The following is a 24,782-nucleotide window of genomic DNA, read 5'->3' as shown; positions in this document are numbered from 1 at the left end:
AAAAAAGTTAGGAGAGAAACTAAGATGGCGGCATAGATAAACACCGGGAAATTGTCGCCTCCCACAACAACTGAAAAACACTGCAAAGGACAGAGCGGACATCATCCAGAACAACAGGAAGGCTGGCTGAGTGTAAATTCTACAACTAGAAGGAAAGAAAAGCACACTGAGAGCCAGAGGAGCTGCGGAGGTGAAGTGCAGAGGTACGGCGGCTCCTGCGCGCGGAAAGGGAGTGGCACCTGAGGACGCGGCTGTCTTTTTGAATCACAAGCTCCCAACTGCTCTGAACTCCGGTTCCGGGAAGTCTCTGGGGACCCAGGACTCATACGGGGAGAAGCTGCACTGTCGGTCAACGGGCGAACTTGAGGGCGGCTTTCCCTCAGAGGTGCTTGCAGCAATTATCGGGTCACGGAGACGCTCGACTCCTTAGGGCTGGGCGGAGAATCAGCCATAGCTGCTTGCTCCACCCTTTGATTCCCTGAGACCCGCCCCACCCAGGCTGCGGCAGAGGCTTTTGCATGTGAATGTACCTAACTGCAGCCGGGCCAGGCAGACCCGGAACTTCCAAGAGAAGGCCCAAGGCCCCGCAGCTGCTTGCATTGCTTCACAGCTGAGCCTCTTCGTGGCTCCTGCTGTGTGGCCTCAGGCAGAGGCTGAATTAGCACCTCCTTAGATCCAGGAGCCACTGTACCCAGTGGTCAGAGGGGGACCATCCAGATTGCAACTCCTCAGATCCATAAGGGACACACTCAGGGAGCAGACTCAGTGAGCACCAAAGCCCTACTGAAGCAAGTCTTGCCCCAGAAGGGTGTCTTCAGCACAGAAGTTCTCCCACTTCAGACACAGCTGATTCTCACAGCCAATTGGCCTGGAGGTCAATTCCTCCCAGTGATCTTACAACAACCAAGGCACCAAGAGTGCACCAAGAGTGTCCACCTCAGGTAACTGGGGAGGCTGAGCCACTGGGCCCTACAGGACACCTGGCGCACAGGGCCACTCTATCAACACAGGGAAGCAGCCAAAATGCGGAGACAAAGAAACAGGTCACAAATGGCAGAAATGGAGGAAAGCAAACGACTGGATATAGAGTTCAAGGCCACGTTTATAAGGTTTTTCAAGAATTTTATGGAAACCGCCGATAAATTTAATGAATCCCTCAATAAGTATAGTGAGACCATGGAGGACATGAAAAAGGACCAACTAGAAATTAAGCATACACTGACTGAAATAAAGAATAATTTACAGAGATCCAACAGCAGACAAGAGGATCCCAAGGATCAAGTCAAAGATTTGAAATACAAAGAAACAAAAAATACCCAACCGAAAAAGAAAAAAGAAAAGAGATTCCAAAAATATGAAGATAGTGTAAGGAACCTCTGGGACAACTTCAAGCGTACCAACATCAGAATTATAGGGGTACCAGAAGGAGAGAGAGGGCAAGATATTGAAAACCTTTTTGAAGAAATAATGACAGAAAACTTCCCCTACCTGGTGAAAGAAATGGACTTACAAGTCCAGGAAGCGCAGAGAACCCCAAACAAAAGGAATCCAAAGAGGACCACACCAAGACACATCATAATTAAAATGCCAAGAGCAAAAGATAAAGAGAGAATCTTAAAAGCAGCAAGAGAAAGACAGTCAGTTACCTACAAGGGAGTACCCATACGACTGTCAGCTGACTTCTCAACAGAAACCATGCAGGCCAGAAGAGAGTGGCAAGAAATATTCAAAGTGATGAATACCAAGAACCTACAACCAAGATTACTTTATCCAGCAAAGCTATCATTCAGAATAGAAGGTCAGATAAAGAGCTTCACGGATAAGAAAAAGCTAAAGGAGTTCATCACCACCAAACCAGCATTATATGAAATGCTGAAAGGGATTCTTTAAGAAGAGGAAGAAGAAAAAGGAACTCTTACCATTTGCCACAGCATGGATGGAGCTGGAGAGCAGATAAATACCACAGGATCTCACTCATTTGTGGAATATAATGAACAACATAAACTGATGAACAAGGACTGATCCAGAGACGGAGAGGCATTGATTGGACTGTCGGGCCTTGGAGGGAAGGTAGGGGAGGGTAGGGGTAAGGGGGAAAGATCAACCAAAGGACTTTTATGCAAGCATATAGGCCTAACCAATGGACACGGACAACGGGGGGATGAGGGCATGAGCGGGGGGTGGTGGAGGGTAACGTGGGGACAAGGACACATATGTAATATCTTAATCAATAAAAAATATATTAAAAAAAAAAGTTAAACAAATAAGAAGTCATTTCAGACCCTGAAAATTCATGGAGGTATAAGTTTATAATCTATGCAGTTTTCTGTTTATCTACACTAATAAAAGAGAAACATGCAAATTGGTGTCACTCTGCTATGCCCACCAGCCAATTAGAGCGACGACGCAAATTAACCCAACAAAAATGGCAGTTAATTTGCATACGCAGGCGTGGAGTGAAGACTGAAGACTGAAGACGCTTGGCTTCTCTGCTGCGGCCAGACCAAAGGCCTGGGTTCCGGGTACCGGAGGAAAACCAGTGCCAGCAGCCAGGGGAAGGAAGGCCTATTGCGTGAATCTTCGTGCAACGGGCTTCTAGTATTTCAATAAAACGTTAGCCCCAAATTTAAAAATAAGAGTAAAGATTTGTTCAAGAAGGCGAAGCAGCCCTGGTTGGGTAGCTCAGTTGGTGGGTCTGAATCCTGCTGAGGACGATACAAGAAGCAGCCACTGAATGCCTAAACAAGGGGAACAGAAAGTCGATGGTTTTCTCTCTTTCTCTCTCTCTCTCTCTCTCTCTCTCCTTCTTCTCTAAAACCAATCCTATATAATAAAAGCCTAATATGCTAAGTGTCTGGTCGCCTGTTCAACCAGTCAAAGCGTAATATGCTAATGATATGCTAAGGCCACTCAAACGCTTGCTATGGTGTGCACGGACCACCAGGGGGTAGACAGTTAACTGGTTGACCAGTCACTATGATATGCACTGACCACCAGGGGCAGATGCTCTGACCGGTAGGTTAGCTTGTTGCTGGGGTCCGGCCGATCGGGACTGAGTGAGATGGGCTGGACACGCCCTGGGGCCCTCCTGTGGTCCCTCTCCTGCTGGCCAGCTCCCACATCCCTCCCTGGTCCTGATCATGCACTGGTGGGGTCCCTTGGCCTGGCCTGCGCCCTCTTGCAATCTGGGACCCCTCGGGGGATGTCAGAGAGCTGGTTTTGGCCCAATCCCGCAGGCCAGGAGAGGGACCCCACTGATGCACAAATTTGTACACTGGGCCTCTAGTCAATCAATAAATTAGAAAAGAATTTCCGCCCTTAAAAAAAAAAATTTAAAGGCAAAGCAGCTGGGAAGTTACCTGGTAAGAAAGAAACAGACAGCCGTCGTAACTGGGATGGTAATTCCAAGGCAGGTCTGTACAGAAAAATAAGAGAGCGAGTCAAATGGAGACTGCACCACACTTCCTGACTGTGAGACCGTCACCCAGCACGAAGACACAAGAACAGAAAAGATAAAAGGACTGAGCAGACACTTCCCCACTACTCACCGCAGGCAGGGCCTTGTCTACGAGAAAAGCAGCTAGAATTTCCAGGTGTTTTTTTGTTTGTTGTCTGATTTACTTTTTGATTTTTGGTGCTTACATCCAATAGGGATGACTGTAGTTGTTGTATTTTAGGCAGGGTTTACCTGAGGGATGTGCAAAGTAAAGATAAATGAAGGACGCCTGGCCCGTGTGGCTCAGTGGTTGAGTGTCAACCCGTGAACCAGAGAAGGTCATGGTTCGATTCCTGGTCAGGCACATGCCCGGGTTGTGGCTTTATCCCCAGCAGGGGGTGTGCAGGCGGCAGTTGATCAATGTTTTCCTCTCATCATTGATGTTTCTATCTCTCTCTCCCTCTTCCTTCCTCTATGAAAAATGTATGTGGAAAAAAAAAAAGATGAATGAAGGAAGAAGGAAGTGAAGAGGTGAAGGGGAGGGAAGGAGAAGGGAGGATGGTAGGCAGAGAGGATGCCACTGGGCAAATGGCTGGGCCACTGCTCACGACGATCAGCCTTTCCTGATTTACTCACAGTTCTGGTTACACTCTCTGAGGTTCCGACAAGGAGCTATGCCGTCTCTATTCTATTTTGTTCAGTACAAGAAAGATGTAACTAAACAACTGAGTTTAAACGCCACCAAGATGTCCCTACTGCAATCTGCAAAAAAGAGGAAAGGTACAGACAGGCTATCTCACAGGACTTAGGAAACTGAGATCCCAGGTTTGGGACACATTTCAAGAGTCCCAAAGTCTTCAACATTTGAAATCCAAATACTCCCGGGAGCTGACATTCAGTCGCAGAGGGCGCCCGTCCTCACCCACTGAGACCAGGTTCCGGAAGTTCTCCAGCATCACGTCTCGGTACAGCGTCCTCTGGGACGGGTCCAGCAGCCCCAGCTCCTCCTCCGTGAAGACCACAGCCACGTCCTGGAACGTCACCGCCTCCTACAACACCGCACACAGGAAACCTCAACTTCATGACCAGTGGGCAGGGGAGAGGGCAGCACTGAGGGGCAGAGAGGACGGGGGGAAGTTGACCTGGATTCTGCCGGCCCCGAGTCCACTTTAAGGACCTTCCCTCTCTTCTCAACCCAGCACGCCAACTTCATACACTAATTTTCCATAGTCCCGTCCGAAGTGTGTGCCATTAACAAACAATCCCTGTTCATTTCACTTGGTGTCATCTGTGAGTATGTCTAAGGAAGCCCCCTGAACTGTAAGTCTTCACTCATGGGGGAGATACATTTCATACAGTGATTAATGCTACCCAATTGTTCCAGAAATGTTAGGTCAATGTACTCCCAACGGGGTCTGACAGCCTTTCTCTCTCCTTGCTCACTCACGCATCCACTAAGCCTGGGTACTGTCACTGTTACTCAACCTGACCAACCCTTACTGAGAGCAATGAAATTGGTCCTTCGTACTCTGAAGGCACATGCCACCTACCTGTGACACTATTGATGGCAGCAGTCAAAGTGGCCGTGCTCATGCCAGAACACCTCAGTTTAAATCCCAACGCGTGCCCCTCCCAAGCTGCATGACTTCAGACAAATGCCGGAATCTATTTCCTCACCTGTACGATGGTGCTCATACCAGAGGTACAGGGTGGCCCATAAGTCACGTTACCGTTGAAAAATGCCATAACTCTTTTGGCAGTAATTTAAAAAAAAATTGTTTCAGATTTAAAAAATGTGTTTTGTAGCCCTGACTGGTTTGGCTCAGTGGATAGAGCGTTGGCCTGCGGACTGAAGGGTTCCAGGTTTGATTCCAGTCAAGGGCATGTACCTTGGTTGCGGGCACATCCCCAGTGCGGAGTGTGTGGGAGGCAGCTGATCAATGTTTCTCTCTCATCAATGTTTCTAACTCTCCCTTCCTCTCTGTAAAAAAATCAATAAAATATATTTTTTAAAAAATGTGTTTTGTAGAAATCTATTATGGAAAAATTCACGATGGAACAACGCATAAAAATCATTGAATTTTATTTCAGAAATCAGCGCTCCATTGTTCTAACACAGAGAGCAAGCACGCACTATTTCCACGTCGGGAGTCCACCCACAGCATCAGCCATACATCACTTTGCTCAGCATTTGCAGCAGCTGGCGTCTGTTAGCGATCTCCGCAAGCCAGGAGGTCATGTTGGGTACCTAACACAACGGGATTTCGTGCGGCAGTGCCTTCAGGAAGAACCAAGAACGTCCACCCGAAGACGTTCTGGCGAACTTGGAGTCTCACAGACTTCGCTGCAGCGCATGCAAACAAATTTACACATGGACCGCCCTGCCGGTGTGGCTCCGTGGTTGAGCACAGACCTTTGAACCAAGAGGTCACTGGTTCGATTCCCGGTCGGTGCTCTTTGAAACGACTTTTTAAAAACCTTAAATCAGTGTGTTTTTTTCCCCTCCCTGGCTGCTTGAAGATTAACTTTCATCATGAATGACACAGTAACTATCTGGACCAGGAAGTTCATGACCAACAGACTACTTCAGCGGAAGCAAATGGTCATTGAATTCCTTCACCCAGGGAAGGCAACAGTACCCAGGACAGAAGTTCGGGAAAAGCTAGCCAAACTGTGTAAGACCACACCGGATGTCATCTTTGTGTTTGGACTCAAAATCCACATTGGTGGTGACAAGACCACTGGCTTTGGCATGATTTTTGACTCCTTGGATTACGCAAAGAAAAAGGAGCCCAAACACAGACTTGCAAGACACGGCCTATATGAGAAGAAGAAGACCTCAAGAAAACAGAGAGGAACGCAAGAACAGAACGAAAAAAGTCAGGGGGACTGCAAGGCCAACGCTGGTGCTGGCAGAAAGGAGTCAAGATTCCTGTGACTTCATCTGTAGTCATTGTGCAGGTTTTTCATGAGAGGATTAATAAACTAAACTTTTATGTGAAAAAACCCCACAAAAACCTTAAACCACATAAATACATAGAAATAGGAAACTTTTTAAGACACATTAATTTATTGAAATAAGATGTAGTCATTAAAGATGCAGGGGAGAGAGACTTCTGATTGTGGCTAGAACAGGGGAACTGGTACTGAACATTCCCTCTTATCACAAGTAATTGCTGCTAGTATTAGTGGAGAGAAATGGTGCGCCTGCACATAAGGTTCATAAGGGAAATGAATGCAACACGATTATAGTAATTAGTCATTAACACACGTTGTAGTTCGTTATTAATAATTATGTGCAACAGGATATTGTAAAAAGTAAGTTACGAAAATTGTATTAAAACGTTTCTTAAGTACTGTTATATTGGCTGGGCCGCAAGAATATTCGTTGTGGGCTGCGAGTCTGACATGCTTACTGTACACGGTTAGTACTTCTATCCCAAACTGTTCTAGCAGTCCCCGCCATGCAATAAGAGACGAAAAAGAAGTCAACACAATGGGAATGGGGATGGGGGTGGGAATGGAAGGACAAATCTTTACGTACCATCAATGCAGAAAAATCTGTGACATACAAAATGTTACTAGAACTAGCATGCAAATTTAGTAAAGTCAAGATACAAATATCAATTAAATAGAAATTGAATTTCAAAAACAGTATCATTTAGAATAGCCAATCCAAAACATCACTTAGGGATGAATATAACAAAATAGGTATAAGAAATCTATACATTCTAAACTATAAAACATGGCAGAGAAAGGGAGTAAGACTCAAATAAATGAAAAAGTGGTAAATGAAAGATCTAAATGTTCATGGGTCAGAGGGACTTGTATCCAAAATCTAAAAAGAACTAGTAAGAACACAACTCAATTTAAAAATTGAACAGGAGAGCTGAACAAACAATTCCAAAAGAGGATATACAAACGGTCAAAAAGAAAACAAGATATTCAAAATCCACAGGCATTGGGAAATGCAAATGAAAATCGCACTGATGAAAAAAAAGGAAGAAAATCACACGGATATACCACTATACGTCTGCCATTACAACAGCTAAATTAAAAGCTGGAAAATATCTAACTCTGGAAATGATGTGGAGGCAACTGGAACTCTCACATGTTGCTGGTGAGAACGTGAAATATACAACCACAGTGGAGACTGACTTGGCAGTTTCTTTAAAAGCGAAGCATATGACCCAGAGATTCGCCTGCTAATTATTTATCAAAAAAAGAAAGAAAACCCGTGTTCATCCAAAAGTCTAGTACACAAGTCCTCACAGAACTTGATTAACAACTAGGGGTCCAGCGCACAAAATCGCGCGGCCCACCGGCTGCCCTGCCTCGACACCTAAACCTCTCCACGCAGAGCTCCAGGGCGCCTGACCCACCCCGCCCGCTCAACCCCTCTGGCCTTCTCTGGCCCCTTCAAGCCCCACCCTCAGTCCCTCGAGTTGCCTCGGGCTGGTCCCACCTTCTCCGGCCGCCTCCCACTTCTGCTCTGTTTCCGGAGCAACACAGCGGCTCTGCCCTGTCACGGCTGGAGGAGAGTGTGGAAACTCCCACCTGCTGCACTGCGCTCCTTCCCCAGGCAGGTGAGCAGTGGGGCGCTCTGAGTGCAAGCGGTGGGTGGTGAAGGTCTGGTGAGGGGGCGCTACGGGCTCTCATCCCCGCCGTCCCGGGCACGGGCCTCCTCTGGGCACCTCCCTGCTGCCACCCCCTCTCAGGGAGCAATGTCCCGCCCGCACACGCAGGCAGCCTCCTCCTTAGTGGTCATGACTGTGACACCATTAGGACCAATTAGCATATGACCTCTTTCAATAGATAGATAGATAGATAGATAGATAGATAGATAGCCAAAAACTAAGAACAGGTGATTGGATAACCAAATTGTGGTATATACCCATACAATGTAATACTATGCAGCAATAAAAACTATGGATATGTGTTCAAAACCGTAATGATGAACAAATGAAGCAAGACATGCTGTATAATTCCATTTACGTGAACTTTAGGAAAGATGAATCTGTCGTGACATAAAGTTAGTCAGTGTTGTCTACAGCCGGGGGTGTGGCCAGGGGCACGAGGGAACCTTTCGTGGTGATGAAATATGTAGAGAGCTCCTTCGTTTAACAATAAAAATTGGGGAGAACCAAGATGGCGGCATAGGTTAACGCCGGAGTTTGCTGCTTTGAACAACTACTTCAAAAGTGAAACCAAAAAACGGAAGGGACATCACCCAGAACCACAGGAACGCTGGCTGAGTGGAAGTCCTACAACTAGGAGGAAAGAGAAACGCATACTGACACTCAGAGGAGGCGCAGTGCTTAAGTCAAATTCTGAGGTGCGGAGTGCGTGGAGCGGGCTGGCGGCGGAGGGCGCGTTTGTTGTTTTCAATCGGGAGGGAGTCGCAGACTCTGAGCTCCAGATACAGGCGAGTCTTTAGGGACCCAGGCTCAAACGGGAGAAGCGGACTGTCTGGCTTCGGTCAGAGCGAGTGCAGCTTTCTCTCCGAGCCTTGCAGCGGGTGCTGGGACTCAGAGAGGCAGAGCCCCTGGGGACAGGACTGAGAGCCGCCATAACTGCTCTCTCCGGCCCACCCTGTTGATCCTGTTCGACCCGCCCCGCCCAAGCCCTGCACAGAGGCATTTACCAGATAGCCTCAGGCAAAGGCTAGATTAGCACCTCCCTAGAGGACAGAAGTTCTCTCACTGCTGACACAGCTGATTCTCATAGCCACTTGGCCTGGAGGTCAAACCCTCCCTGGAATTAGCTACAACAATCAAGATTTATCTATAAGACTGCGAACAAAGACCACTAGGGGGTGCACCAAAGAAGCATAACAAAATGCGGAGACAAAGAAACAGGACAAAATTGTCAATGGAAGAAATAGAGTTCAGAACCACACTTTTAAGGTCTCTCAAGAACTGTTTAGAAGCTGCCGATAGACTTAATGAGATCTACACGAAAACTAATAAGACCCTCGATCTTATATTGGGGAACCAACTAGAAATTAAGCACACACGGTCTGAAATAAAGAATATTAAACAGACGCCCGACAGCAGACCAGAGGAGCGCAAGAATCAAGTCAATGATTTGAATTGCGAGGAAGCAAAAAACATCCAACGGGAAAAGCAAAATGAAAAAAGAATCCAAAATTGCCAGGATAGTGTAAGGAGCCTCTGGGACAGCTTCAAGCGTACCAACATCAGAATTATAGGGGTGCCAGAAGATGAGAGAGAGCAAGATATTGAAAACCTATTTGAAGAAATAATGACAGAAAACTTCCCCCACCTGGTGAAAGAAATGGACTTACAGGTCCAAGAAGCGCGGAGAACCCCAAACAAAAGGAATCCAAAGAGGACCACACCAAGACACATCATAATTAAAATGCCAAGAGCAAAAGATAAAGAGAGAATCTTAAAAACAGCAAGAGAAAGTAACTCAGTTACCTACAAGGGAATACCCATACGACTGTCAGCTGATTTCTCAACAGAAACTTTGCAGGCCAGAAGGGAGTGGCAAGAAATATTCAAAGTGATGAATACCAAGAAATTACAACCAAGATTACTTTATCCAGCAAAGCTATCATTCAGAATTGAAGGTCAGATAAAGAGCTTCACAGATAAGGAAAAGCTAAAGGAGTTCATCACCACCAAACCAGGATTATATGAAATGCTGAAAGGTATCCTTTAAGAAGAGGAAGAGGAAGAAAAAGGTAAAGATACAAATTATGAACAACAAATATGCATCTATCAACAAGTGAATCTAAGAATCAAGTGAATAAATAATCTGATGAACAGAATGAACTGTTGATTATAATAGAATCAGGGACATAGAAAGGGAATGGACTGACTATTCTTGGGGGGGAAAGGGGTGTGGGAGATGCGGGAAGAGACTGGACAAAAATTGTGCACCTATGGATGAGGACAGTGGGTGGGGAGTGAGGGCGGAGGGTGGGGCGGGAACTGGGAGGAGGGGAGTTATGGGGGGAAAAAAAAAAGGAACAAATGTAATAATCTGAACAATAAAGATTTAATTAAAAAAAATTAAAAAAAAAATAAAATAAAAAATATATTTTTTAAATAAATAAAAAAGAAAAGAAAAAAAAACAATAAAAATTAACAGCCCATTGTTAAATTATATTTCGTTTTTAAAAGCCCATGCAAAAGTGTTATAAATAAAAATAAAATTTTTTCAGAGGCACAGTGGAGTGTATGGTATGCTTGTTTGTAGCTTCTGAAGTTCACACACAAAAAATAGAAACCTTCTGAAACGAGTATGTAAAAGAATGCCGAATCACAAAAAACTCAAGTGATAACATTAAGTGAAAACATAAGATTGAAAATTGTTCATATACTCTGCCTGTAATTATATAAAATACAGCCTAGGGGAAAACAGCTGGCGTAGCAGTGTAGTGGTGTGGCTTTTAAAACGTTTTTTATATCTATGAATCTCTGCACCAGTATTTGTGAAGTGAAGATGGTAAAATAAAACCAAAACAAAAACAGAACCAATATAAAAGGCCAGCTAGTCACTGGCACATAACAAACACACACCTGTCTTTTATCCTTCCCAAGGAAGAGAAAGATGCTGTGTCTAACCTTTGAGGAGAGATTTTAAGAGATCAAAATCAAAACTCAACTCACCTGGAACTTGGCCATTTTCTCCTGCTCCTGGAGAAGCACAGAACCCTGGAAGGCAGAAGTGGCAAAGGAGAAAGAAGCCATGAGACACAGGCCCTGGCACATATGGCTGCTCTGTGTGAGTTTTAAAAAGTGACCCCCTCCGCCTAACCAGTTTGGCTCAGTGGATAGAGTGTCGGCCTGTGAACTGAGAGGTCCCGGGTTCGATTCTGGTCAAGGGCATGTACCTTGGTTTCGGGCACATCCCCAGTAGTGGGTGTGCAGGAGGTGGCTGGTCGATGTTTCTCTTTCATCGATGTTTCTAGCTCTCTATCCCTCTCCCTTCCTCTCTGTAAAAAAATCAATAAAATATATATTTTTAAAAAAGTGACCCTCTCCTTTGGCTCTTAGCAGTAGCCTCTCAGCCAGGGGCCCTAGTGCAGCGAACTACCTGCCCGGCTCCAAGCAGTAAGGCTAATAGCACAGAGTAAAGGGTCATTGCTCTCATCCTGGGGACTGTGGGAAATGAAAAGCACTGGAATGAGCAAACTCAGAGGCCAACAGGTCTGGGTGGGGCATATCGCCAGGATCCCACTACTGATCCTTCTGACCCACTAGCCCTATGTGCCTATTCCACATCTATCAAGTGGGGATCGTACCATTGTCTAGCTCACAGCTTTGTCAATACATTCAAATACGCATGCAGTACCTGAGAGCTACTCGTGTTCATGGGCCTTCCTACTTCCGGCAGAAGGACTGTGGTGGGAATGAGAGCAACACATCCGCTTCTCGAAGCCTGGAAGCAATTCCCTTTATAACGTCCAATTCCTTGCTCTGGCCCTACATTTGCTGCACTCCCCTGCTCTGCTCAGTCATGGAGCTTTGCAAGGAGACCTGACATTTCACAGTATTTAGTGAGAGAAAGCAAGTGGGGTCTGGGGCGCCTGGCTAGCTGGCCGCCTGCCAATCACCTGCTCACCACCTGCCTACTGTCTGCCAGCCACTCTGAGAAGCCCTCCATCACCTGGGCACGTTTTGCCTATGACAGTGGTTCTCAACCTTGGCTGCACATTAGAATCACCTGAGAATCTTTTTTTTTTTAATATATATTTTATTGATTTTTTTATAGAGAGGAAGGGAGAGGGATAGAGTTAGAAACATCGATGAGAGAGAAGCATCGACCAGCTGCCTCCTGCACACCCCCTGCCGGGAGCCGGTCCATCCTTGCTGTTTCAAGGGACCTGGCATATATGGCATACGGTTCTTGATGTGTTTGCTCACCTTCTTGGCGCTGTGTTTTAACCAAGGTCACCTCTCCGAGAAAGGTTGAATCCCCAGGTAGGGATTTTCCCCTGAAGTTAGGGAGGGAATGAAACCCCTCAACTAAGTGCCAGGCGGGTAATTAATCCCTTTAACTACGAACAATCATGCTTAAACTACATAATCTTTTCTCCCTGGAATGGAGATAAGAAACGCCCTAACCTCTGTAATAGAGATTGATAGGATTGAATCAACTGGTATAAATACAGTTGTAACAAGACAGAAACACTCAGAATTTAGAAGACAGAACTCAGAACACAGAACTTAGAACACAGAACTCATGAGACAGAATTCAGAAGACAGAACCTACACGGAGCCTGGAGACAGAAGAACTTCGCTGGAGAAAACATGGCAATAGACCCTGGACTGAACCTGACTATAGAACATGGCAAGAGAACCTGACTAGAACCTGGTGACTGAACCTGGCTGGAGATCTGAAGCAGAACCTCTCTGGAGATCCAGACCAGAACTTGGCTGGAGATCCTGGCTAGGCTGCTGATTAACTGAACGCTGTCTCCGTGTCATTCCTTCTTCGCCGACTCCGTCCACGCCTTTGGGGACCCCTGGACCCGCTGGGGCAGGACCACGGCAACCCCCTACTGGGGATGCACCTGCAACCAAGGTACATGCCCTTGACTGGAATCAAACCTGGGACCCTTCAGTCCCCAGGCGGACACTCTATCCAGTGAGCAAACCGGCTAGGGCACCTGGGAATCTTTTTAAAATCCTGATTTCTGGGCCTCGTCCTCCAGAAATTCTGTTTCTTTGTTATGGGGTGAGGCCACAACATTAGTAACAAAGAAACAGAATTTCCAGAGGACGAGGCCCAGAAATCAGGATTTAAACAAGATTCCCAGGTAATTCTAATGTGCCGCCAAGGTTGAGAACCACTGGCCTATGAGATCATTACCACATCTTTTTATTCTTAGAATCTAGAGTAGAGTGAGTACTCAGTACCCATGGAATCAAAGACTAACTGAAAGCACACTCCACTGGGTAGTTGGTGAAGGGCTGGACTAGTCAATGTCTGAGTTTGCTTTGAGTCGGGCGATTCTAAACCTGTAGTTCCCAGATGGGAGGAGGAGAGGATGAACTGCGTTTCCAATTTCTTTTCTGGGTTTCTTATTTTACTTGCTTTGCTCAAACATCAAGGTCATCCGTAAAAGTGACATATTCACTTGTGGGGTCATGGGTAATGTTTGGCTTCCTTCAGCTATTTCTCAAGTTCTCTACGATGAGCACAAATTAACTCAATCATCAGAATATGCCTATAATCCATCTATATATAAAGAGCCAGGGTCTGTAACGTCCACAATGACCAAGGTTCGACCTAACACCGGAAGTCAGTGCTGGGTTGCCCAATAGAAAAAAAATTTCTAATGAGTGAAAGAAGTCTGCTTCCCTATTGAGAACAGAAATGACGCACAGCTTGTTAAACTTTCCCACGTTGGGACAGTGTTACCAGGAGCCAGGGGGTCACTCCCTTCTCTCTGCACCCTCCTGGAGAAGTCACAGCTGAAAGAGGAAAAGAGGTTGGAAGACAGCACAACTGAATCTCTGGTCCAGGAGGAAGCACAGTGGACATCCTCCAGGCACCAGCTGGGAGGAGACCCACTTCCTCCTTTTGAAAAGGGTGGGGGGTCATTAGCAATCCAGGCGGAGCTGCACTCCCCTGGCGGCAGAGAAGGGCCAGTGGGCTGCAGCTGGAACTCAGGCTCATCGCAGAAGCGTTCAGGGACGAGTGCTTCTCCAACAGAAATAACAGATGGCTAACGTCTAAGCATTGTTACATCTTTTTACTTCACCTGAATCTCACAGCACCCCTCCTAGGGAGGTACTACTGAGGCAGGAGAGTAGTGGGAGGGTACAGACAACTCCACAAACGATGGGCCAAAAGGGGCCACACGCTAACCTGACAAGCTCAGGCCAGGCCTACATGGCAGCCTTGCGAATTCAGAGACCTAAAGTAACCACAAGGATGGTCTGAAATTAAAACTTTTTTTTTAAAAAAATATGTTTTTATTAATTTCAGAGAGAGGAAGGGAGAAGGAGAGAGAAACATCAATGATGACAGAGAATCATTGATCGTCTGCCTCCTGCACACCCCCTACTGGGGATTGAGCCAGAAACCCGGGCATGTGCCCCGGAATCAAACCCAGGCCCTTCAGTTCTCAGGCTGATGCTCTATCCACAGAGCCAAACCCTTTAGGGCTGAAATTAAACTTTTTAACTAAAAGCAGTTTATGGCTTGTCCTGGGCTAGAACTTTCCTGACAAAAGTCTATCTTTACCTCAGCAGAGTCTAAGATAACATACCTTTGAAATGCCAGGGTCACTTCCCTTCTTCCAGACCCTGCAGGGTTCAGCCAACTCACCAGAGCAGAGACTACAAATCCTCATTGTTATTTTTATCCTGTTAATTGCTGACTGGTAGGTAGCCTGTACCCACCTATGAAAAGATGTGTCTATCCTTTAACTTTTCATCCAATCCCAGAGGTTTCCCCGCCTTGCTTTCTCTCACCTCCGTAATCCCTCACCAATGCATTTCATGTAACCCACTTGCACCGTCTCTTGATTGTAATTGTAATAATTACAAGCCGTTGAGATTTTGCTTCCTGACAATTGTCGACAGTTGGGCTCAGATAAATGTATATTCTCTGTAAGTTTGAGTTTTTCTTCTGTTGATAAAACTGATACCGCAATTTACAGCCAGATCTAGAAGGTCACCCAGGTGGAAAGCAGGGTCACGGGTTTAGACCTCCCCCCTGAGCTTCCCTCTCTAGAGAGAACATACAGGATTCAGTTGTACTTCAGCTCCAGGCCCAGAAAAGCTGCAAAACCAGGGCAGGGAGGCCAGGGCCAGCGGCAATGACTGATGACCCCTGCCCTGGCGCTGACCAAGCAGTGCCGTGGCTCTCAACCTTCCTAAGGCCGCGTCCCTTTAATACAGTTCCTCATGTTGTGGTGACCCCCAACCATAAAATCATTTTCTTTTTTTTTTTTTTCATAAAATCATTTTCGTTGCTACTTCATAGCTGTAATTTTGCTACTGTTATGAATCGCAATGTAAATATCTGATATGCAGTATTTTCATTGTTACAAATTGAACATAATGAAAGCATAGTGATTAATCACAAAAACAATATGTAATTATATATGTGTTTTCCGATGGTCTTAGGCGACGCCTGTGAAAGGGTCCTTCGACCCCCAAAGGGGCCGCGACCCACAGGTTGAGAACCGCTGAAGCAGTGGAGCCCTCACCCTGAAAGGCACACCTGGAAAGCTGATGAATCTTCTATTGAGACCCTCAGCGAGCCCCCCCCCCCGTCCCCCCTAAAAATCCCGCCTCTGGAAAGCAGCTAAAACCCCCCACCAGAAAGGAAGCCAGCCCCAGGCTCTCTGTGGAGCGTGCCACCCCTTATATCTGGCACGGACTTTGTATTTTCTTTCTCCTGAACTCTTAACGGTCCCCAGCATTAGTCAACAGACCCCCACTCCTGCTGTGAAATCTCCCCGCAGGAAGTCAGGAACCCGCACACTACGGGCTGGGGGTGACTGGGCCGGTCCGCCTCCAGCGCCCTACTATGAACTGCACTCCAGGTGGGAGAAATGGAGCAATTAAATAACTCTTCAAAGGCATCATCAGGAGGCGGCAGAGCGCGCAGGAGTAAGGGAGGCGAGGGAACGGGTCCCCCGAGACCCTCAAGCCTGGAATCGGGGACCCCGGCCCGCCCCCAACTCCATCCGAGGAGCAGGCACAGACCTGCCAACGCGGCTTCTATTCCTCCGAGCAGAGGCACCTGCGGGCGCCAGGCCCAGGCGAGCCGGGAGGGGACGGAGCCGCACTCACTCCCCCCAGAAGGCACAGCGAGCGGCCGGCGCTCCGCACAGTCCCGCAGCGAAACCAGGGCTGCAGCTCCCCCTCCTAGAGCGGAAGTGGCTCGGCCTGCCTGGCGCTCCTGGACTACAATTCCCAGAATCCTCCACACGGCAGCGCTTTCCTTAGGTCACCGCAACAACTACAAACAACTGTGGCCTGCCTAGCCGGTTGCTCAGTGGACCGAGCGTGGACCTGCGAACTGAAAGGTCCCAGGTTCGAATTTTGTCAAGAGCACATCCCAGGGTTTTGGGATTGATCACCAGTGGGGGACTTGCAGGAGGCAGCTGATCCATGATTCTCATCAAGGATGTTTCTATCTCTCTCCCTCTTCCTTCCTTTCTGAAATCAGTAAGAATATATTTTTTAAAAAAAATTTGTGGTGTGGGTTGTTCTTTTCGTTAATCCTCACCTGAGGATTTTTTCCCCATTGCTTTTCAGAAAGAGTGGAAGGGAGAGAGAAACATCCACTGGTTGCCTTTCCCCAGCGCCCTGAGGGTGGGGAGCGAACCACAACCTAGGACATGCCCTTGACCTAGAATGGAACCCGCCACCCTTAGGTGCCTGGGCCAACGACCTAACCACTGAGCCACCGGCCAGGGCTAGGTTGCCACTTTTTTTAAAAAAAATGCATAAGATGGTTCACTTCAGTCAGTTCTCAGGCACTATTAGCACCTGACCTCTTTTTTTCTTTTTCTTTATCTTTTCCTTCTTTCCTTTTCCCTGATTTTTAAAAATCAGAGCACAAATAAATGTGACTGAAAAGTAACTGTGGCTGTGCTGTGGCCAGTGTCCTCAGCAGTTAGAGCAGCAGCCCTCGAAGGAAGGGTCATGGGTTCCATTCCCAGTCAAGGGCTCTCCCTGGATGATAAATTGGATCCGCAGTGCAGGAGGCAGCCAATCCTCAATCTCTCTCTCTCTCCCTCTTTCCCTCCTTTCCACTCTCTCTCTCTTTTAAAAAAAATTTTTTTATTGATTTCAGAGAGGAAGGGAGAGGGGGAGAGAGAGAGAGAGAGAGAGAGAGAGAGAGAGAGAGAGAGAGATTGATGATGAGAGAGAATCATGGATCAGCTGCCTCCTGCATGCCCCACACTGGGGATCAAGCCCATAACCCAGGCATGTGCCCTGACCGGGAATCGAACTGTGACCTCCTGGGTCCTAGGTTGACGCTCAACCACTGAGCCATGCTGACCGGGCCTTCCACTCTCTCTTAAGAGTCAATGGAGCCCGGCCAATGTGACACAGTGGTTGAGCATCGACCCAGGAACCAAGAGGTCAGCTCTCTGATTCCTGGTCAGGGCACATGCCCTGGTTGCTGGCTCCATCCCCAGTAGGGGGTGTGCGGGAGGAAGCTGATGGATGATGTTTCTCTCTCATCCATGTTTCTATCTCTCTCTATCCCTCTCCCTTGCTCTCTAAAAAATCAATAAAAGAAAGCCCTTGCCACAGACACCACATGTGTACGGTTTCTCCCCAGTGTGGACGTTCTGATGGACTTGAAGGTTGGAAGCCTGGCTGGAGCCCTTCCCACACTCCTTACATCTGTAGGGTTTCTCTCCTGTGTGAACCCGAAAATGGATGTGAAGATCCGTATTGCGAGTAAAGCCTTTCCCACACACCTCACACCTGGACGGTTTCTCTCCAGTGTGGAGTCTCCGGTGGCATATTAATGGTGAATTGTGGCTGAAGCCCTTCCCACAGACATCACACTTATAAGGTTTCTCCCCTGTGTGGACCCTGTGATGGATGTGATAGTGGGCGGCCTGAGTGAAGCCCTTCCCGCACTCCTCACAGATATAGGGCTTCTCACCCCTGTGGACCCTCTGATGAACACGAAGATTAACGAAAGCCCTTGCCGCACTCTTTACTTTTATAGGGTTTCTCTCCAGGTGAGTTCTGCAATGAATGTGAGACTGTGCTGCTACGGAACCCCTTGCCACAGCTGTCACAGCCACAGGCCTGTATAGGTCTTTATGGCGGCGTTGCTGCATGGGCATCGTGGTGGAGTAAACCATCAGCCATTGGTGACTGACCCCCCCGGCCCCCTCTCCCTCCTCAGAGTTCTGGGGTTTGCAACTGAACGTTTCAACTCTCCAGCCACAGTTGGTTCATCTGACAACCAGCCCCCAACTTTCTGACAACGGTGCTTTCCAAAAGTAACCTCCTTAACAAACACTCGGGCGTGGTTGAAAGGAGCTTATCATGAAGAGCATGACGCCCATTTCCCCTCTATGTCTCTGAAGCCATGTCAGGATTTGAGGATAACAGACCAAATATTGTAACAAATGATATTCCTGTTGCTCTTCTCACTTAGGATTTGGGAAGCTATGAACCAAGAACCATGGACAGAGGCCAGAATGTACCTTTATTATAAACCACAATTTCACATTTTATAGTGTTTGGTATATAGGAATTACATATTTTAATTTTTAGAAGTGTTTTTAATTTTTGATGCTACATAAATGGAATTATTTTTTAATTTCATTTTTCAATTATTAGCTTCTACCATCTAGATAGAAACACAATTGATTTTTGAACATCAACCTGCAGCCTGTTACCTTCCTATAGTCATCTACTCTAAAAGCATGTCTTCACATTCCTAAGGATTCTATGTATAAAATCATAACCTCTGCAAATACATACTTTTACTTCGTTCCAATCTTGTTTCCTGAATACCGGTGACAGCGTCAGACCTCCACCACTTCACATAGTGGTGACACCACTGTAATTAACCCGGTTATTAATTCACTGGAAAGGAGCAAAGGAAAGACCAAATAGTATGGGTGTACCATTTGTGCAGCTTTGCCAGGAAGCTGCAATTTATTTATTAAAATGTATTTGTATTGCCCTAACCAGTTTGGCTCAGTGGATAGAGCGTCAGCCTGCGGACTGAAAGGTCCCAGGTTCGATTCCGGTCAAGGGCATGTACCTTGGTTGCGGGCACATCCCCAGTAGGAGGTGTGCAGGAGGCTGCTGATCGATGTTTCTCTCTCATCGATGTTTCTAACTCTCTATCCCTCTCCCTTCCTCTCTGTAAGAAATCAAATATATTTGTATTGATTTCAGAGAGGGAGAGATAGAAACATCAATGATGAGAGAGAATTACTGCATGCCCCCTACTGGGGATCAAGCCTGCAAGCTGGGTATATGCCCCTGACCGAGATTGAACCTGGGACCTTTCAGTCTGTAGGCCAACGCTCTATCCACTGCGCCAAACCAGCTAGGGCAAGAAGCTGCAATTTAGACGCATACCCATTAAGTCTCAGCGAAATAGGGAACGTACTTGCTTGTCAGTCACACCTGGGAACAGGTCATTTGGCCAGAGTAGGCATGGCCACTGTAATCACAGGAAGATTTAAGATACTTAAGCTCCTAAACAAAGGATATTAAATTCTAACCATTCAAATTAACAGGGAATACTCGTCCTTTTTTTTTTTTTTTTTTTTTAAGGGAAACTGTCTCATGTTACCAAGCCTCTTACGGGACCGAGGGTGTTAAGAAAAAAGAATATGAAAGAGCGGCAGGTGACTAGCCCAGTTACTAGAAACCAGAAAAAAAGAAATAAGGTCTTTCTATCTCAGGCAATGGAGATAATAGACATCCCGTGTCCAGACAAACAGGAGGGAGGGGTCCAGTAAGATCAGAGGCCACCAGGATCACCCGTGTGGATGGAGTTAACTGAGCCCAACTGAATAGGACCTGATCAACACCGACGCTGGTAACCTCCGCACCAGGGCACAACTGTATTGCCATTTCCGGAAGGTCTCTGCCCCCCCCCCCCCCCTCCGTGCAGGAGGCGCAAGACAGCAGTCTCTGGATGCAGAGTGGCCGCGGGAGTTGTGTGCAGATCCTAGGACCTGGTGACATGACAGGAAACTGGGGAAAATTGGGGAGGCTCATACTTTCCCCAGCTATCCAAACTCTTTCCCCAAGGAGGCAATTTTTCTCTCCCCAAATCAACAGTAATACAATTTCCATTCCTCAAAAGTGCCTACTTTGGCATAAAATTTTATTCACACCATGAATTTGAGAACCTATGCTTCATTGAATACAACTATCTTGGAGCCCTAGCTGGTTTGGTTCAGTGGATAGAGGCCTGCGGACTGAAGGGTCCTGAGTTCAATTCCAGTCAAGGGCACATGCTGGGGTTGCAGGCGCGATCCCCAGTAGGAAGTGTGCAGGAGGCAACTGATCAATGATTCTCTCTCATCATTGATATTTCTCTCTCTCCCTCTCCCTTCCTCTCTGAAATCTCTCTCTCTCTCTCTCTCTCTCTCTCTCTCTCTCTCTCTCTCTCTCTCCACACACACACACACACACACACACACACACACACACACACACGTATAAAGAAAAAAATTATCTTGGAAATTTTATTAGAATCCCACTGTATTTATGGATTAATGTTAGGAAAACCAGCTGCTGTATAAAACTGAGAGTTATTATACAAGAACAGTTGATATTGTCAAGTCTTCTTTATGCCTCTCAATTGTTTCAAGTTTTATTCACATAAATCAAATTTATTCCTGGGTATTTTACCTTTTGTTGCTATTATAAATTTGGCCTTTACTATCATTCTATTTTCTAACTCTTAGTGTTTGTGTCAGAGCAAAAGTTTATTTTTATTATAAAAAACTCTTTAAATTTACTATAATTAAGAATATCTACTAGTTTTTTTAATACTTGACAAGCGATATTATATTATAGGTGTACAACATAGTGATTAGACATTTATATACCTTATTAAGTGATCACAATGAGCCTAGTACCCATCTGACACCATACAGTTATTAGCATATTGTTGACTATATTTCCTATGCTATACTTTACATCCCCATAACTATTTTGTAACAACCAATTTGTACATTTTTTCTTTAAAAAAATTTTTTTTTATTGATTTCAGAGAGGAAGGGAGAGAAATATTGATGAGAGAGAATCCTTGATTAGCTACCTCCTGCATGCTCCCTACTGGGGATTGAGCCTGCAACCAGGGCATGCACCTGGACTGGAAATCGAACCATGACTTTCTGGTTCATAGGTTAATGCTCAACTACTGAGCCATCCTGGCCAGGCCCAATTTGTACTTCTTAATCCATTTACCCTTTTCACCCATTCCCCTAACCCCCCTCCCATCTGGCAACAGTCAAAATGTTCTCTGTTACGTATTTCTTCTTCAGGGAACTTTTGGTAGTTTGTATCTTTCAAGGAATTTGTTGATCACACCCAAATTGTTAAACTTATTGGCATAAAGTTGTTTATAATACAGTATTCTTTTATTGGTCTTTTAATGTATGTGGAACCTGTTATGCTGTCTCCTCTTTCATTTCTAAAATTGGTGATTTGTATTTTCTGTCTTTTAATTCTGGTTAGAGGTTTATCCATTTTATTGTGTAGCTTTTGGTTTCATTAATTTTCTTAATCACTTTTCCATTTCTTATTATTTCATCGATTTCTGCTCATTTCCTTCTTTGAGCATAATTTGTTTTAGTTTCTTTTTTAAAAAATATATTTTTATTGATTTCAGAGAGGAAGAGAGAGAGAAACATCAGTGATAAGAGAGAACCATCAATTGGCTGCTTCATGCAGGTCCTCCACTAGGGATTGAGCCTGGAACTGAGCATGTGCCCTGACCAGTAACCAGTCACCTCCTGGTTCATAGGTCAACACTCAACCACTGAGCAACGTCAGCCAGGCTGTTTTAGTTTCTGCAAGTGAAAGATTCATCTGAGACCTTTCCTCTTTTCTAATATAGCAGAATTCAATGCTATAAAATTTTCCTTAGTTATTGACTGCATCCCACACATACTGGTATGTTGTATTTTCGGTTTTGTTCAGTTTAAAATATTTCCTAATTTGTCTTGTAATTTCTTCTTTGACCCATGGATTATTACCAAGTGTGTTGTTGAATTCCCACATATTTGAATTCATTATGAGAGACTTGAGAGGACTCTTCTGCATATCTCTGAAGTCACAAATTCTAGTCTCCTTGGTCTCTGCACTCTAATATCTGTCTCCTCAACTGAGTGAAGACTGCTGTCTGCTCTGTGGTCTGAGAACTGCCTCTGAATCTTAAAATTTTTTATTGATTTTAGAGAGAGTGAGGAAGGGAGAGTGAGAGAGAGAGAAACATCCATTTGTTGTTCTACTTACTTATGCATTCATTGGTTGATGCTTGCATGTGCCCTGACCAGGGATCGAACCCCAAACCTTGGCATATCCATACAATGCTCTAAGCAACCGACCTACCCAGCCAGGGCTGCCTCTAGACTTCCAGCTGGTAAATCACAGGACTCGTTTCATTCATTTCCTTTCTTTTAAGGGTCAGAAAGAAGCCTGTTCTACCTATTGTCTAAGGTCTGAAAACTATTATTCCATCTATTTGGTTTGGGTTTAGAATTGTTTGAGATAAAAGGGTACATCCAGCCTCTGTTACTCCATTGCGGGGGGGGGGGGGGGGATAAAAATTATTCTGTTGTACCATCCCAGCTGAACCTGTCCTAGAATTTGCTAAAATTACATTGCTGGCCTCCAAACAGGACTACCCTTCCTTTTGGTTGCAATGGACTGGAAATGATTGGACACTAAGGCAGAGCCCTGTCAAGCACAAGTCCAATATGTGAAAACAACATGCCCTGCTGGCTCCAGCTCTCACTTAAGATAATGGAACCAGCAACATTTTAGTGCTCAGGATGATGCCCAACCAACTGAGCCACACTGGCCAGGGCACCCTCTACCACCCCCCCACCCCCCCACTTAAAACAAATTTTTCTTGCCCTGGGCAGTTTGACTCAGTGGATAGGTGCCAGGGTCCGACCCCAGCAGGTCCAGGGGTCCCCAAAGGTGTGGACGGAGTCGGCGAAGAAGGAAGGACACGGACACAGTGTTCAGTTGATCAGCAGCCTAGCCAGGATCTCCAGCCAAGTTCTGGTCTCGATCTCCAGAGAGGTTCTGCTCAGGTTCTCCAGTCAGGTTCAGTCACCAGGTTCTAGTCAGGCTCTCCTGCCAATCTCCGCAGTCAGGTTCAGTCCAGGATCCCCTGCCATGCTCTCTCGCCAGGCTCTGCCTCCAGGCTCCGAGGCCAGTCCCGGTCCAGGATCCTCCGGCATGCTCTTGCCAGCGAAGTTCTTCTGTCTCTAGAGAACGTTCTGTGTAGGTTCTGTGCCTAGGCTCTGTCTCTCTTGGTCCTGTCTTCCAAGCCCTGTGTTCTCAGTTCTGTGTCTTGCTGTCTTGTTACATCTGTATTTATACCAGTTGATTCAATCCTATCAATCTCTATTACAAAGGTTAGGGCGTTTCTTGTCTCCATTCCAGGGAGTAAAGATTATGTAGCTTAAGCATGATTGTTTGTAGTGATTAACTACCCACCTGGCACTTAGTTAAGGAGTTTCATCCCCTCCCTGACTTCAGGGAAAAATTCCTACCTGGGGAAACAACCTTTCTCGGAGAGGTGACCTTGGTTAAAACACAGCGCCAAGAAAGTGAGCAAACATATTAAGAACCGTATGCCATATATGCCAGGTCCCCCGAAACAGCAAGCATGGACCGGCTCCCGGCAGATAGGGCGTCGGCCTGTGGACTGAGGGGTCCCGGGTTCGATTCCGGTCAGGGACATGTACTTTTGTTGTGGGCACGTCCCCAGTGGGGGGTGTGCAGGGGGCAGCTGATCCATGTTTCTCTCTCATTGATGTTTCTCTCTCTCTATCCCTCTCCCTTCCTCTCTGTAAAAAATCAATAGAATATATTTAAAAACAACAACAACAACAAAAAACCCACAAAACTTTCTGTGAGCAAAGACCTAGAACTCGTGGTGAGAGCTAATGAGATTTTTCTCAAAAGATCTTCTACCATGTCAAATTCCATCTCGCTTTCTTTTATTTGGGAAACATTTCTCCATAAACATCTTAAGAAGAAAGATACATAACAAGAAGCAAAGGGATTTTCTCAAACAGAAGAGACACGGAGGGGAGGCCACAGGGCCACGTTCTGGTGCCTTTGGTTAAGGACAATGGCTGTACCTCTCCGTGGCTTCTCACGCTTGGAGAAGTAAAATGGTGGCAGAAGCCATTTTCCCATCTGGAGTCATCTGAACTGCCTACCTTCCATAATCAGAGCTGAAATGTCAGATGTTCACTTCCCCAACCCCACCTACTTAGGTCAAGTCTTCCGAGGGATTGTGGCGGAAGAGCTTTCTCCAAGATGGAAAAAAAACAAAAAACCCTCCCTTCCTTCCTGTTAGGATGTTCACTATATGACAAAGTGCTAGTGGAGGTATGGCAGCAACCGTGAGGAACAGGCAAGGAGAAGACCAGAAAAGTAAACCCAAAAGTGAGTCCCTTTGCCCTAGCTGGTTTGGCTCAGTGGATAAAGCGTCGGCCTGCAGACTGGGAGGTCCTGGGTTCAATTCCGGCCAAGGGCACATGCCCAGGTTGCGGGCTCCATCCCCACTGGGGGGCATGCAGGAGGCAGCCAATCAATGATTCTCTCTCATCACAGATGTTTCCCTATCTCTCCCTCTCCCTCCTTCTCTGAAATCA

The 24,782-nt window shown here is 46.2% G+C and overlaps 2 protein-coding genes across 3 annotated transcripts in view; one reads left to right on the top strand and one right to left on the bottom strand.

Moving 5' to 3' along the window:
• The window catches only part of LOC132216765 (zinc finger protein 233-like), a 29,826-nt gene extending 18,411 nt beyond the window's left edge, over positions 1–11,415 (bottom strand). Inside the window, exons 1-3 of one of the 2 annotated variants that reach the window (XM_059666248.1) lie at positions 11,301–11,415; positions 11,077–11,121; positions 4,359–4,485 (exon numbers count right to left, since the gene is read on the bottom strand). In XM_059666248.1, the coding sequence (XP_059522231.1) occupies positions 4,359–4,485; positions 11,077–11,121; positions 11,301–11,366 (238 nt within the window). In that variant the 5' untranslated portion in view covers positions 11,367–11,415. The remainder of the gene's footprint in view (positions 1–4,358; positions 4,486–11,076; positions 11,122–11,300) is intronic. The other variant, XM_059666247.1, reaches the window with a different exon arrangement.
• On the top strand, positions 5,958–6,442 carry LOC132216766 (small ribosomal subunit protein eS24-like). Its single transcript, XM_059666249.1, has one exon. The coding sequence runs from the start codon at positions 5,970–5,972 to the stop codon at positions 6,372–6,374; it is 405 nt and encodes a 134-aa protein (XP_059522232.1). The 5' UTR covers positions 5,958–5,969; the 3' UTR covers positions 6,375–6,442.
• Positions 11,416–24,782: the final 13,367 nt, after the last annotated feature.

Source organism: Myotis daubentonii, chromosome 15, assembly GCF_963259705.1.
Source record: "Myotis daubentonii chromosome 15, mMyoDau2.1, whole genome shotgun sequence".
Taxonomy (NCBI): Eukaryota; Metazoa; Chordata; class Mammalia; order Chiroptera; family Vespertilionidae; genus Myotis; species Myotis daubentonii.
This window is presented reverse-complemented; position numbering and strand designations above follow the sequence as displayed.

Coding starts and splice junctions, on each gene's coding strand:
- LOC132216766 (XM_059666249.1), top strand. CDS start 5,970: ATGAATGACACAGTAACTATCTGGACCAGGAAGTTCATGACCAACAGA.